The sequence below is a fragment of the Phaseolus vulgaris genome, chromosome 2 (assembly GCF_000499845.2).
Source record: "Phaseolus vulgaris cultivar G19833 chromosome 2, P. vulgaris v2.0, whole genome shotgun sequence".
NCBI lineage: Eukaryota > Viridiplantae > Streptophyta > Magnoliopsida > Fabales > Fabaceae > Phaseolus > Phaseolus vulgaris.
This window is the reverse complement of record NC_023758.2, coordinates 49,569,488-49,584,641: the sequence shown is the minus strand read 5'-3', so window position 1 is coordinate 49,584,641 and position 15,154 is coordinate 49,569,488. Positions and strand designations below refer to the sequence as shown.

Sequence of the window (15,154 nt, the reverse complement as noted above, 5' to 3'; positions counted from 1 at the left end):
TAGACCAAATTTAACCCTTAAAAATATACTGTAGCAATTTGAAATATTAAGATTTGAGTGTATGAAAGAAAGCAGGTTCTAGTAGAGGAATCCAAAGTGGAATCTTGGATAAAGTCTTTAGAGGAATCATCTAGACATGTGTAGGAATCAGTTTATAAAACTATATATGACAGTATAACCTCTTAGATAAATATAAAAAAAAAAAAATAACTCTACAGATTAACTTTATATCTAACTTAACACATGAACAAAATTCTTATTCTATAAACATTTACCAGGTTTATTTAAACAATGTTTATAATTTTAACTTAGATAATTAAGTCTATAAATCGCGAATAAAAGTTTAATAACCTCCCTTCTACAAAATGAAAAATATGTCTGGCCAATAATTGATATCAAGAAATTTATATTCTTTTGATCTCAAAAGAGATAAATTCTTATGGACTTATGAGTGAGAATGAAGATGATAAAATAGAAAATGAAAAGAAATGTGAAGAGGAAGAAGATAATGGGGTTGCAGTGGTGAAAGGAATGCAGAGTGAAATGATGATGGTGAAGTGGACCTACTCATTCAAGTGCCTTTCCGTACAGTGAATTCGAAGGAAGCCTGCATTTAATGCACAATTCTCTGGGTTCATCAACAAACAAAACAGTGGTCCAATAATCATCATTTTTTGTTATCTTCACCTCAGAATCTTCTTCTGGTTTAACAGATGAGATTGAGATTGAAGAAGCAACAGGGGCCACTTTCTTAGATTACTTCTCACTCACTTTCACATTTATCCAATATAATTAAACTCCTAAGACACAACAATCTTATAATGTCTAAAATCTATTTCGTTTCTTAACTCAACCTTTTAATACTATGCATAACATATCAAAATTAAATTTGTTTTAACTTATCAATATACCAAACATTCTTCTTATTCTTTACGCTTATATGTTCATTTAAATTTTAATTTGTACTTTAAACTTTATTCGAAAACCAAACCTAATTCTCTCACAACTTAAACTTTTATACTAGAGAAAAAATATTCATAAAAAAATAGATATAATAAATTCAACCGCACTTTGCACGCACATTTAGATCGAGCTCTTAAGCTTAAATGTAATAAAATAATACTTTGAAGCAAATTTCTCTGTTTAAATAAATAAAAATAAATTCATCTTGAATTTCACAAAACGAAAATTATAATATACTTTGAATGAAGTTTCGTTTTAATACAAATTCACTTTAAATTAACTTTCGCTCATTTTTTTATAAAAAAAAGGATTTACCCAATTTGGGCATTACTTGATGGGTCAGATCATGAAGCCTGTAGTAAGGCCCAGATAAATGAAAATATATATTGGGCTTTCTTTTAATGATTCATCTTAGGCCGAGTTGACTGAAACAGTTGGCCCAGGTAACATTTAAAATTACTCATTCTACCCGTGCGATCATGTATTTGGAATATAAAGTTTTTCTATAAATATTTTTTTAAACTTGTATCGGTCGAAACCCAGATGTTTTGGTATCCGGTTTAGACCAACCGATATGTTCAAAAGACTGTAAGACCTGAAGATGATTAACTAGTCTAAGTCGTATGAAAATATTAACTAATATGTTCTTAATCACGATCTAAACGTCAATTCCGTTGAATAATAATGCATCCATGATAAATATATAATAATGGAAAAGTGATTTGAGCAACCATGGCATGTATAAATTGACAGCTGGCTGTAATTTTACAACTTTGAAACTAATTAATTTATTGACTGATAAATATTAAAAAATAATAATATTTTTTTGTAATATATATTAAATTATTGGTAATAACGAGTTTACTCACTCACAGTAGTTTAGCCATTAAAAAAAATAAATTTCTTTCCATAAGTTCATTTGTTTAAGCATTATTATTTCATTATGGGTGTGAATACATTATTTTATTTAGTCCTACATTTATGCTTCTAACTTCATTGGATCACCAAATACTACATTCATAGATATTTGTGTTTAAATCAAATAACAAGTGAATAAAATAACAATTAATCTTTTATTTTCAATAAGTGATTTGACTTATTTTTATTTTATTTTTTTGTACTATTTTATATTTTTTTCCAAAAATCTTTAATTTTGATATAATTCTCAAATTTACACATTTCTTCTTTTGCTCTTTATATTTTAATTGATTAAATTACTTATTGACTGCACTTTAAATTAATGTGTTAAGTTTAGGATCAGCTGATCCAGATACAATAAATACAGAAGATCAAAAATACAAATAAATTTTAAAAGAGGCCAATATTAATATAAATTAAAAATTAAATTGTTAAATTATAGTAAGAAGAATAATCGTTTTTAAATAATAATCAATAATTTGCAGATATTGTATAAAATCAACAATTTAAGAAATAATAGAAAAGGAAAACAAAAGAAAAAAGACTCGCAATCTAACACGTGAACCCTTTATTAAAGAATTAGAATAAAATTAAAGCCTGAAAATAGTACGTTTGCATTACTTTATCGAGTAAATATAAATAACAAAAATTTAATTAATAAATGTCTAATAGTGATCACTTATTCATTAGAATAAAAAATTAATGAATTGAAAAGAAAATAATTATCAAAGTAATATATTAAAAGTAAATTATAAACGTCCAAATAAATTATATATATTTAAAATGCAATGTTAAAAGTAACTTTGTGCATTAAAAAATAAGAACATCATTAAAAGCAATAAAGTTATTGTTTACGATTTATTAAAATTAAAAATAAGTTAAAACATTTTTTAGTATTTTGGTTATCTTGCTTAATATATTTTGATTTTATTAATGATGTGAAGTCAACACTAAACAAGCAGAATTAAGCTTTTTTAAAATGATTTAAATGGAGGTGAAGTAGGTTGCGTGGCATTGTTTTAAGAAAATAATTGGAATAAAAGGTGTGCACTTTAAGATGCAGAAACTTTAATTACTAAAATGATTCTGTGATCTTTTTGTTGGATCTAGCGGTTACATGATGTAAGTGACAACCTCTTTCATCTCAATTATTCATTCAACACTTTTTCGTAGAATCACAAATCATGTTTAGGTGCCATTTTTATATTTAACTCCACTTCCATGCACTGCATTTTTCCAATTTTATTTATTTCCAACCTTACCTAATTTTCCCAACATTATATTCAAACATCATTTCCCAACTATCTATTTTAACCACCAATTTCTATTTAACAAATTATTTTAATCAATTATTTTAATTCCTATTTTTTTATTAGAATTATTAGTGTTGGAGATTTCATATCAACTAGAGATTAAGACATTTTATAGTATATAAGTGGGTGCAGATCTCATCTTGTAAGTTGATTTTATGAGGTTGAGTTAATTAGACTTAAAGTTCACTTTTTAATATGGTATCAGAATCATTTCAAATGTATCCTAGTGATTGTTTGTTATTGAACCATCCATAATATATAGTTCAACGCATGAGTTGGTAGTCTCGGTGTGAAGGGATGTGTTGAAGATTCAACATTGACTAGAGATTAGGATATTTCATAATATATAAGTGGGTGTAAACCTCACATTGTAAACCGATTTTATGAGTTGAGCTAGACTTAAATAAACTTCTTAATAATAAGTAATTTTAATCTCTAAAATATTAGAAAAATGGATTACTGGGATATTAATTAAGAAGATAAATGGTTATTACCTGATAATGGTTAATTAGTAGGTGATGAAGAAGATAGCACAAGCATTGTGGTTCACAAAGTGGCTTAAGTAAGAGTTTTGTATTCTGATTGAACAACACTAAACTGTTAACCAAAACTGAAAGTTGATTGTTTTGTAGTGACAAGGCCTGAATGAGAATGAATGTAGGATTTGAAGAGAATTGTGGGAAAGAAAAGATGAAGATGAAGATGAGGTGAAGTGAAGTGAAGTTTTGGCATATCTAAGGAGAAGATAAAGAAGAAGTTGTTGATGAGGGAAGAATGGGAGGAAGCATGTTAATGAAAAGAGGTTATTTTGGTTGTTGCAGCCTTAACGAAAAAAAAAGGGAAACAAAGTAGGAAACTAAAGTGGTATCTGTGTGGGTTTGTGGGCATGGGATTGACAGTGTACAGTGACTGGACACTGAGTGGAGAAAAGGAAGCAAAGCAAAATGGTTCCCAAAAGATACTCAACCAACCATTATTGTTTTCCGACACATCAACTCTCAATTTCCCACCCACTCATTATTATCTTTTTTTTCTATTTTCAATTCTTTTTTTTTCTTTCAATGTTTTAAAAGACAATTAAGAAGATGGTTTGACATGGATACAATTGGTTTATATATAAGATGAGAATGAATGAATGGTTTTGTGTGAGTAGAAAAGTACAAAAAGGGGTGCTATGCTATGTAAAGAAAATAATGAAATTATTCCCAAAGGTTTTGTATTCTGCATTCCAAAGTCAATTATTGGACAGTGCCCATACTGTTTCAGGGTCCCTCTGTCCCCAACCTTTTCTCTTTTCTCTTTTCTCATTTCCTTCCATAGACGCTCATGTCCCTTCCACTCCCTCTAAATTACTGCTCCATTTACTCAACACAATACATCTCTTAAATCAACTATTTTAAATCATATTCACCACTCTTAACTTTAATCTAAACTCTCCATATAGTATTGTATATATCTTAAGAAGATGTGTTGAAATGAAATGAGTATATATGTAGATAGTGTGGAAGTTTGCAATAGTGAGTACGTGTCCATAGAATTGGAGACACTGTAAATAAGGTATCCAAGGATGACCATAGTAGTCATTGCAAAGGCAAAGAAAGGCAAAGAAAGGTGTTATAGTTTATGCACTTCCACCAAGAGAACCACCAAGAGAATAATGGAAGGAGGATCTGGAGAGAAGTGGAAGAGTGTCTACAGAGAGTGCTTGAGAAACCATGCAGCCAGCCTCGGAAGCTACGCCACCGACGGCTGCGGGGAGTTCACGCTCGACAGCGGGGGCCTGCAATGCGCGGCCTGCGGCTGCCACCGCAATTTCCACCGGAAAGTGAAGTACCCGGTAGGCCCGGAAAGTCCTGGAGCGATGGATTACGGCGGCGAGGGGGGGAGTAAGAAGCGGTTCAGGTCGAAGTTCAGCGCAGATCAGAAGGAGAAGATGCTGGCGTTTGCTGAGAAGCTTGGTTGGAAGCTTCAGAGGAAGGATCTGGATGATGAGATTGAGAGGTTCTGCAGAAGCATTGGAGTGAGTAGACAGGTTTTCAAAGTTTGGATGCATAACCATAAGAACTCTTCTTCATCTTCTTCTGCTTCTGCTTCTGCTTCCACCGGAAACATCTCCTCCCTCACCCACTGACACTGTAACCATCCATATTTCTTTCACTCTCTGCACTTCTTGTATCCTTTTTTTTTCTCATCTATCATCAACCCTCTTCCTTTTCATCTTCATCTTCCTTTTCATCTTCATCTTCTTTTCATCCTAACCTAACTGCAAACATAATCTAAATTTCTTTACTCTTTAATCTTCACATACATTAGGTTCAAAATTAGTTTAACTAATTATATCTTTAATAACTTTTTATGAAAAACAAAATGTAATCAATCAAATTATTAATTCTACGATATTATCTTATATATAATTGACATAATTTAAGTTTTTATAAATATATTCTCTAATAATATACATTTACATATTTTTAAATATCACATCATACATTAAAATTAAATTACATAGTAAATTTTTAAATATTTAAAATTTTGCATACATTATAATGTGAAATTCCAAGTGTTGGATTAATTAAATTTGTATTCTATTATAGAATGTAATTTGATTAATGTTTACATCTGTGTAAACAGATCATAACTCTTTCTCTCTTTATATTAGGACATATAAAACACTTTGTTTCCTTTCTTTCATTCATATTCTTTTATATCTTCATCCTCACAAACAATCTCATTTAGTCCTATTAGAATTGACTGCAGTAAGGAAATTGGCATTGAATATGTATAGAAGAAACATGCATTTTAAATTTAAATAATAAATTATGCAGATCATTATCTTAATTTATGTTTTAAGGACATGCATTGTTGGAGAAAAGTTGTAGAAAACATTGGAAGCTTTGTGAAGAAGAATGTTGTTTTGGAAATGATGATTTTGTAGGAGAAAGTGAGGGAAGTATTTTTTGTAGAGGAAGAGAAGCTTCAATGTCATGAACTACATCAGATCTTACCATTAAATTAGAAGGTGGCACAATTAATTATTTACTACTAAAGACAGGAGCATATAATATTCAAATAGGCTTAACCAAGTGTTCAGGAATAGTCATAATAAGGTTTTTGACCTAATTTGGTAATGAGAGTTATAAAAACTAAGTCATATCTTTTTTAGATGCTTCCTTATTGTCCCTACCTTTCCAATCAACAACATATATTTAAACAAACACTAATGCAATTCAACTACATTTTCTTAAATATTCATTCAAACTCTTTTTCATTAAACTTTAATATAATTTTAATCTTTCAAATTTTGGGATAAAGTTTTTTTTATCCTTCAAATTTCATATTCATTTTTTAATCTTTAATTTGAGATCAAACTTGTTTTAAATCTCTCTGTATAAACTACTCGAGCACAATCAAAAGAAATAATACTTCGGAAGCAAAACATATGTAATGAACTCTTTCCAAATAAGAATATCATGTATGTAATGTAATTATATAAAGTTAACTCTTTCTCGAAATTCAAGAATTTTTCTTCTTTTTACCTTCATAACTCTTTTTAAAATATTTATTTTGAATATATATATATTTTTGTTTTATAGTTCTGAAGTAAAAAAAAAAAACGTTTAATGTACTTTGAAAATATAATAATTTAGAATATTTTTTTTTAAAAAATTATTAAATAAAAATTAATTTTAAATATAAAAAAATTAGTTGCTATATTAACAAAATTAGATATTATTTTAAGACTAAAAAAATTATTAATATCTAAATTAATTTTTATTGATAAATAATTTTTAAATTATCTAAATTAGTTTTTATTGATAAATAATTTTTAAATTAATATGTTTTAATTCTTAATTATTTAGATTTTAAAATTGATATCTAAATCTGAACTTAATATTATTAAATATAAAAAATTATTTATCAATAATAAAAATTTAAATATTAATAATTATTTTTTTAATCTCTAAAATAGTATCTAACTAAAATAGTATCTAATTCTAATTTTGTTGGTCAAATATTCCAACTTAATAAAAATAAATTAAACAAGTGCTCAAATATTTTGCTCACACTTATTTACAACCTATGTTAATCCGATTTTTTATTCATTTATCGAGTTTATCCAAAGTTGTATACACCCCACACTAGGGTAGAAATACCAACATGATTTACATGGACTACTAAAGTCAGGTGAAAAAGATAAATTTAACGATCTCTAGTCTTGCAAAAATGAAAAGACCTAGAAGAATCATTATAAAAAACAGTGAAGAAAATGAAATGGTAAATAATATTTCTACAATTTGGATCTTAATGGAAATGGACCTCTTGAGATAAAACTTTATTGTTGAAATTGAAAGCGTTCGTGCACTGGCACACTTGCTGGTGGGCACAAATGCTTGGGACAAGAAAAAGAAAAAGGTACGAAGTTTTCTATGGACAAAAATGACCCAAAACCTATGCCTAATTCAAGGTCATTACTCACTGTGCTCCACGATGACTATTGGATCCGAGAAAATAGTAATAAATCTGATCCTAACTAAAAAAGAAACTGATTCATAGCTTTAGGATTTCAACATAAAAGAATGTTTGGATTTATGTAGCTTCAGCTTCAATTTTCTTTCCTCTACAAAGAACCAGAAATTATCCACTCAGTACAAGGTGCTTCCTCAATTTTCAATGGTTGAATGTTTTCTTCACATTTTCTCTCACACCACTATTTATTTAACCTCATACTCTACTGTTCAGCCATTGAATTATATCTTGTGTGATGGCATCTCGTTCTGGTTCAAAAAGAAGGTCATGTAAGAAGCCGTCGTATAGTTTAATATTTTTGTCAGTTGAAGAGGCTTCTACATATAATTTTTGAGAAGCAAGGGGATCAGTTACAGAATCAGCAGTACCATGGAGAACAAAAAATGGAACTCTTAATTTTTTTAGATTTTTCTGCAAGTAGCTTGTAATTCTGAGAATCTCATAACCAGTTCGTACTCTAAGAGGTCCAGTACATACTAATGGATCCGAATATTTAGCAATTAGAGCCTCCGGGTCTCTAGACACCACCGAACCCTTCTTGTATGCAGAACTACATTGATATGTTGGCAGCAAAAATGAAGCTATTGGAGCAAGTGCCTGCAATGAAGAGGACACAAAGATGAATATGCCAAATCTTCCATGTTTTATGCATTCAGCTATAAAACGAAGGCGTCAACAAGATAGGCATGCTCACCAGCAAAATCGGATGTGAAGGGGCAACACCAACTGCAGGGGATGTCAATACAGCACCAGCTATGCGAGCTTCAAACTTCGGGTCAAGCAGAGCCTAAAATTTAGATAGAAATAACAAAGCTAAATCATTTATACTTCTTGAGCTTTTCCCCTTACTAGTAACTGCAAAAATCTTCTTTTATCAAAAAAAGTATTACCTTAAGAGTAATAGCTGCTCCTGTCGAGTGTCCAAAGCAGAAACATGGGAGTCCAGGATTTTCATTTAGAACCTTCTCCAAAAATGTTTTCTGTTTATCAAAATGATCAAATTCTTCATCGGTGTATAAAGGAATTTTCCAATCAGAAAACAAATTTCTACAAATATCACACCTACCCACCGCGTCTCTCAGGAAACTGCTACCCATCACCATGCATACTCAAAACATAAATCACAGCACCACTTATCTATGCATTGTCAAAACTTTGGTAGAATGCAGTTTAGAAACGTACCATGTCAGAAACAGCATCATCAAGAGAATGGACATAACCATGTAACCCATCACTTCCACCGTGACCTACATGTAAACAGAACAGAAACATCAGAGTTGAGCAAATAAAAAGATACACTCTACTGGATATTCTAACAAGTTACAACGTAATGCATGAAACGCATACATGCTTGATTTAACAACGAAGAAAAGGAAACCTATCCTCCGAGGGCCCAGAAAGAACCAAACAAACAAATTTTTAAATCAGGCACTTGTATTGATTAATCGTTTAAAAAAGTAGTTGGGAACTTGGCCATATTCCAAGCCCATAAGAGACATCTTAAAAACTACACAAGAATAAGAATCCTATGAATTTACAGAAATGTTAAATTGTTAATTATAAATGCATATTTTGCAGACATCAGAGACAAACTTGACATTTTAATCAGCTGGAGACTTCATTCCGTCTCACGTTTTATTTCCATGCATCTGCCGATTAAAAGGAACATGTGCGAAAATAGTTATCATCAATTTTTTAAATACAACCCCTGAACTGAATCGGCCACTATTATAGAGCAACATGGCAACAAGAGCAATGGAAAAAAAAGAGAGAGAAATGGGACTGTTCATAATGGACGTGAATGTTAACAATGATAGAAGAGGGAATGCAATGTTGATGTTCAGCCTGAATTAGAAACATCCACACAAACAATTTGTCGCGCATAGAATCAAGTTTTTGGAATGGTGTTTTAAAGTTTTCCAATCAAATGTTAGTGGTACAAGGGACTAAAATGTCGGAAAATAGATTTGTAATGAAAATTGTAGCGAAGTCTTACCAAGCCAATCCATGGCGTAAACCTTGAAACCATTAGCATTGAGGTGCTTGGCAAAGTTGGTGTATCTGCCACTGTGGGAGAATAATAATGGTGATGATGAGTAATTAATAAGAAATAAAGGGGAGGTAAGATGCAGGGAAGGAAAACAGAATTAGGATTAGAAACCTGTGTTCATTAAGTCCGTGCATAAGAAAAACAAGTCCCCTGCATAATGAAGAGGTTGGAATGGAATGGAAAAGGAAAATTTAGAGTTGAAGATGGTTAACAATGAATTAACAGAGGAGAGGAGAGGAGAAAGAGTAACCTGATGTTATTGTTGGGGGAGTGGGGAATCCAAGACTGGGTGAAAATGGTGTCACCCCTGGAGGAAACGATGAGGCGGTAGTCCCTCAAAGAGGTGGGATGGGTGGGTGAGTCTGCGTCTGCGTCGGCGTCCTCCATGACTCTCCGAATGGCCAGGGCCCTCCTGGCCGTGGTGGTAGAAGCGGCGGTGCTCTTCCAGGCGAATCGGGAGGAGAGAAGAGTCCCTTTGCGGAAGGGAAAGAGTAGGAGCAAAAGGACAGCGTTGAAGAAGGAAAGAAGGGCCTTGAGGGCTCGCAGGGAAAAGAGGGCGCGGATTCTGCCGCTGGCTCCGGAAGTCAAGATGAAGGTGGAGGCCTGGTTTCCCCTGAAAGCCATTGCCATTGCCAATGCTTCCTAATCTTCTTCCCTGCTTTTATCCTATCCTATCCTATCCTATCCTCAATGCAGCAATAACACAAACACAACACAAACACAAACACAAACACAATGCAATTCACCACCAGATTCAAAAATCAATGTCCGATTCCCAAAATTAGTATTGAGCCAAATTTAGCAGATGAATGCGAAGGAGATTGGATGAGTATTATTTATTTAGAAAATAGAAGAAAATGATTTGGAATGATAAGCTTGGCATTGGCATAGGATAGGAGCGTAGAATGTTGTGGAAAGTGCATTGTTCCAGAAGGTGCAGTGGGGGTGGTGACCCTAACATGTGGGGAATTCCATAACCACAACACACCTGTGCCTCTCGCGCCATGACACGTGGCTGGTACGCGGCGAAAAATATTACTTCACGTCTTCGTTAACCTTTTCCTTCTTTTCTCCCTGTCCCACCTTCCCTCAACACCTTTTTCGGATCACCCTCAACCTCTCTCTCTCTCTTTCACAGCACAAATCCATTTTTCAATTCCACTCTAAGACAACTGCTTAATTAATTAATTACTTTAATTAATCAACGGAATTAGCTTAATCAATCAATTAAACCGATCCCCTTTTCGTCTTTGATCATGGCCACCCTTGTTCTACCCCCTGTTCCTCCCTCCCCCAGAGACGACGCCATAGCTCTTTACACCGCTTTCAAAGGTTCAATCCACACTCTATTTATCACGCCCACACTTTTCACTTTTCAAATCGTTTTCTTTTTCTTCTGATTCGATGCTTTTTAAGGATTTGGATGTGATACTAGCGTTGTCATCAATGTACTCGCTCATCGAGATGCCACGCAGCGTTCCTACATCCAACATGAATTCAGGACCATGTATTCCTCCGATCTTCTCAAACGCTTATCTTCTGAGCTTTCTGGCAAATTGGAGGTGCTGCTTATTCCTTTTCACATAACTTTTTGTTCTTGTGGATTCCATTCTGCTTCATCACAAACCCACTACATAATGGGTTCCTCTGCTTGTTAAAAGATTGTTTTTTTATTGCTTTGCCCTATATTTTATGGCTTCGTAGACAGCAGTTCTGCTTTGGATGCATGACCCTGCTGGCCGTGATGCGCTTATCCTCAAGCAATGCCTCGCTGCGGAAGATCTCGAATCTACCACTGAAGTATTATGTTCACGAAGTTCATCCCAGCTGCAATATTTAAGACAGGTTTACTACACTAAATTTGGGGTTTATCTTGAGCATGAAATTGAAAGATACGCCTCCGGGGATCATAAAAAGGTGAATTTTGTCTTTGTTCTTGTCTATGTTTGCCTTTCATGAAAGACGTCCTTGCTATCACGAATTAGTCATATTAAAATTTCTATCTGTTGGCCTTTAAAGTCATGATGTGCTCTTTTTGATTCCTTGGCACCCTTACCAGCAAGGATGCTGAAGAAATTAAAACTGCTATGTGACTCCAGATGTTCATCAGAGGTATATTAGTATATTTCTGAAATCATTGGGGGAGGATATTTCCGATTAAGACTCCATATGCTTGTGGTCTTTATATTCTACTCAGAAATCTACAGATGAACGACTTCTGCCAAATCATTTGAGGCAAGGGTCCACTTATTTAAGTGGGTTAACCTGCAACTTGTCTAGAAACCAACAAAAGCACACAACTGCAAGAACGACAAAACCGGAAACAGAAAGTAAAAAAAACAATTAAACAAGAGAAGAAAACAAAAATGAATACAGGATATACGTGGTTCAATCTAAAGACCTGCATCCATGAGAAAGGGAGCAAAACAATTCACTATCAGATAAGAGAACAAGATCAAGCCTGGACAAAAGAGTTCACTTGGCCCATGTATCACCACTGTTTAGAAACAAAAACAAGAAAACTCAGTTCTTCACTCTATTGCCTCCTTTCTCTCTCATTCTTTCAATCACATAGAATAGAAGTACATCAAATGAACCTCTCCTCTCTACACATCCACCATAGAACAACACCTATGCTAATATATAGACACTAGACACAAGATCACAAAGTTAGTTGTAACTAATAACTAATTGGAACATAAAAACTAAATGCAATGACAACTTGCAACAGATTTTTAGGCGCTTCGATCAACAAATTACTCCAATAAGAATATAGCTACAAGGCCAACAAAAGAATTTTGAATCCACACAAAAGATTGAATGCCTGCTGGCAGTTGCAAGATTTCAATCTCATGTCAACCATGGGTTGGAAGTGAACAAAATTTACGGTATATCCATGAATTCAAATATGCTAGTGTGTTTAATTGCATGTCTCTTGAGGGAAACCCTGTTAAGTTGTTTGTCGTAGATCCTATTTGATGTAAAATTCTGCTTCATTCCTTTCATTCTCTACACTAATCATGTCTCAGTTCCTTGTAAGATATTCAAACAAAACGGCTTACTATCTATGCAAAATGCTTGATGCAGATGTTGCTTGCATATTTAACCATACCGCGTCATGAAGGCCCTGAGGTAAATAGAGAGATGGCTGAGATGGATGCAAAGGTTCTCTACAAAGCAGGGGAGAAGAGGCTGGGAACTGATGAGAAGACTTTTGTGCAAATATTTAGTGAACGGAGTGCAGCACATTTGGCTGCTGTAAATCATTATTACCATAGCATGTATGGACACTCGTTGAAAAAGGTATCTTTACCATTTTTGTGTTCTTTGAACGTAGTATCTCCCAAGGTTGTTTTTCTTGTGCTTATCCTAACTGAATATATCAGGCAGTAAAGAAGGAAACATCAGGGAATTTCGCTCTCGCACTTTTGACAATAGTTAAATTTTCTGTGAGTCCTGCAAAGTATTTTTCAAAGGTATTCATTCCCCTTGGTTTGAATTTTGTGTAATTGCTTCTCGTATTGCCATTAGACTTGGATGGCGATCACAATGTTTTCATTCGATTATAACTCCTCATTTTGCAAGAAACAAGGATGATGGTGAGAATAAAGTGAAAAGTGGTGCAAGATACGATGATTACTTTAGAGCTATTGTTAAGAATTTTTTCATTTAAAAACCTGTTAGCAACATTAGCACCCAGTTCTTGAAACAAATTAATTATATAGTTGAAAATGCTAGAAACTTGAATGAAGATGATCATTTACTATATATCTTTATGGAGTTCAGACATGTAGACTTTGGCAGGGTCATGAGCCTCTCAAGGGTAAAAATCAAATGCAGAGTGTGGAGTGTTGATTACTTTGTTCAGAAGGTTGACACTGATTTTTATACTGTAGAGAGGATCCTAAACCCATTTAGCACTACTTATTAATGTATAATGCTTCAACAAATTCTTCTTTTGTCTAATATCTTGTGGTGATTTGTAGTAATTGATTCTGTAAACACAAAGTCAACTTGAAATTTCTGACTGCCAAGACATTGAGATCTGTTTTCAATTCACCTTTTGCACCACATATGTCATTATTCTATTTTGTATTTTGATTTTCCCTACACATAGGTCTTGCGCAAGGCAATGAAAGGCTTTGGGACTGATGACACAAAACTTATAAGGGTGATTGTAACAAGAGCTGAGATTGATTTACAATACATCAAAGCAGAATATTTAAAGAAATACAAGAAGACCCTTAACGACGCAGTCCACTCAGAAACATCTGGGCACTACAGGGCTTTTCTTCTCCTACTCTTGGGTCCCAATCAGTAGACAAAAATGTTCAACCATGTTTTGGTAATAAATTCAACTCTGAATATAGTGCGTGCTGCTTCGTAACTAATATGTACATGTATTTGGTTTCATCATGTATTTGCTTCTCATCACAATGCACGGTTAAAGGACTGGTGTGTAAACTATTGATTTTTGTTTCCATTATAGATTCATTGTCTTTATAATTTATCATCATTGGTTGCAAAAAGTAGAGTTTTTTATATAAGTCTCGTGAATCTAATTTTTGTATTTTTATACTTCATAAATAGAAATTATGTAATTATATTATATGAATATTGTAATAATTAATTGGTTTAAATCTATAACTGGAGTTTTAGAACCCAAGTTCAGTGACCAATACATTGCAATTTGTTACTTTTGCATTATATACGTAATTTAATCATCTTCTGAAAATAATTCATATTAAATTATATCAAATGGTTCAAATATCTTTTACACATATATAAAATATAAAATATACATTACGCATTTCATTATTAGTATAAAAAAAAAATTTAAATACATCATTCTGTCAACTTTCAATATTTACAAAAATATTTCCTAGTTTTAAAATTTCTAAAATTTTCTCACCACTCCTTTTAGTTAATATCATTAATTATAGTTAACTTAGTGTTAAAAATATTAATCAATACAAGTAAGAAAAATACGTAATATTTTAAGTAAAATAATATTTTTTATGCATGAATTTTAATTATGTATATATTTATTATTTAATATAAAAAAGTTAATGTTAAAAATATTAATCAATACAAGTAAGAAAAACACATAATATTTTAAGTAAAATAATATTTTTTATGCATGAATTTTAATTATGTATACATTTATTATTTAATATAAAAAAGTTAATGTTAAAAATATTAATCAATACAAGTAAGAAAAACACGTAATATTATAAGTAAAATAATATTTCTTACGCATGAATTTTAATTATGTATAAATTTATTATTTAATATAAAAAAGGTAATTATATATAGATTATTTGAAATTTCCATTTCAATAATTTCCATTTAATGTTATATTTTTTATTAAAAGTAATTATTA

General features: G+C 32.1%; 3 protein-coding genes across 4 annotated transcripts; 2 read left to right on the top strand and 1 right to left on the bottom strand.

The window, feature by feature from the left end:
- Positions 1-4,761: 4,761 nt before the first annotated feature.
- LOC137809563 (zinc-finger homeodomain protein 11-like) lies at positions 4,762-5,325 on the top strand. Its single transcript, XM_068610666.1, has one exon. It carries the CDS (start codon positions 4,762-4,764, stop codon positions 5,323-5,325), a length of 564 nt encoding a protein of 187 aa, XP_068466767.1.
- Positions 5,326-7,496: 2,171 nt separating this feature from the next.
- Positions 7,497-10,656, bottom strand: LOC137813067 (uncharacterized). Its single transcript, XM_068615362.1, has 7 exons — positions 10,022-10,656; positions 9,883-9,921; positions 9,718-9,788; positions 8,904-8,968; positions 8,612-8,701; positions 8,416-8,508; positions 7,497-8,318 (listed from the first exon to the last, which is right to left on the bottom strand). The coding sequence occupies exons 1-7, from the start codon at positions 10,399-10,401 to the stop codon at positions 7,917-7,919; spliced, it is 1,140 nt and encodes a 379-aa protein (XP_068471463.1). The 5' UTR covers positions 10,402-10,656; the 3' UTR covers positions 7,497-7,916.
- A 308-nt stretch (positions 10,657-10,964) lies between these two features.
- Positions 10,965-14,284, top strand: LOC137813068 (annexin D5-like). Of its 2 annotated transcripts, XM_068615363.1 has the most exons (6): positions 10,965-11,103; positions 11,188-11,333; positions 11,476-11,688; positions 12,859-13,074; positions 13,158-13,247; positions 13,889-14,284. In XM_068615363.1, the coding sequence occupies exons 1-6, from the start codon at positions 11,028-11,030 to the stop codon at positions 14,090-14,092; spliced, it is 945 nt and encodes a 314-aa protein (XP_068471464.1). In that variant the 5' UTR covers positions 10,965-11,027; the 3' UTR covers positions 14,093-14,284. The 2 variants fall into 2 exon arrangements, with proteins under 2 accessions (XP_068471464.1, XP_068471466.1); XM_068615365.1 differs by lacking the exon at positions 13,158-13,247.
- Positions 14,285-15,154: the final 870 nt, after the last annotated feature.

Coding starts and splice junctions, on each gene's coding strand:
- LOC137813067 (XM_068615362.1), bottom strand. CDS start 10,401: ATGGCAATGGCTTTCAGGGGAAACCAGGCCTCCACCTTCATCTTGACT. Junction 8,969..9,717: donor TTACGCCATGGATTGGCTTG/GTAAGACTTCGC, acceptor GTTTACATGTAG/GTCACGGTGGAAGTGATGGG. Junction 8,702..8,903: donor ATGATGCTGTTTCTGACATG/GTACGTTTCTAA, acceptor TTTGATAAACAG/AAAACATTTTTGGAGAAGGT.
- LOC137813068 (XM_068615363.1), top strand. CDS start 11,028: ATGGCCACCCTTGTTCTACCCCCTGTTCCTCCCTCCCCCAGAGACGAC. Junction 11,104..11,187: donor TCTTTACACCGCTTTCAAAG/GTTCAATCCACA, acceptor ATGCTTTTTAAG/GATTTGGATGTGATACTAGC. Junction 13,075..13,157: donor ATGGACACTCGTTGAAAAAG/GTATCTTTACCA, acceptor TGAATATATCAG/GCAGTAAAGAAGGAAACATC.
- LOC137809563 (XM_068610666.1), top strand. CDS start 4,762: ATGACCATAGTAGTCATTGCAAAGGCAAAGAAAGGCAAAGAAAGGTGT.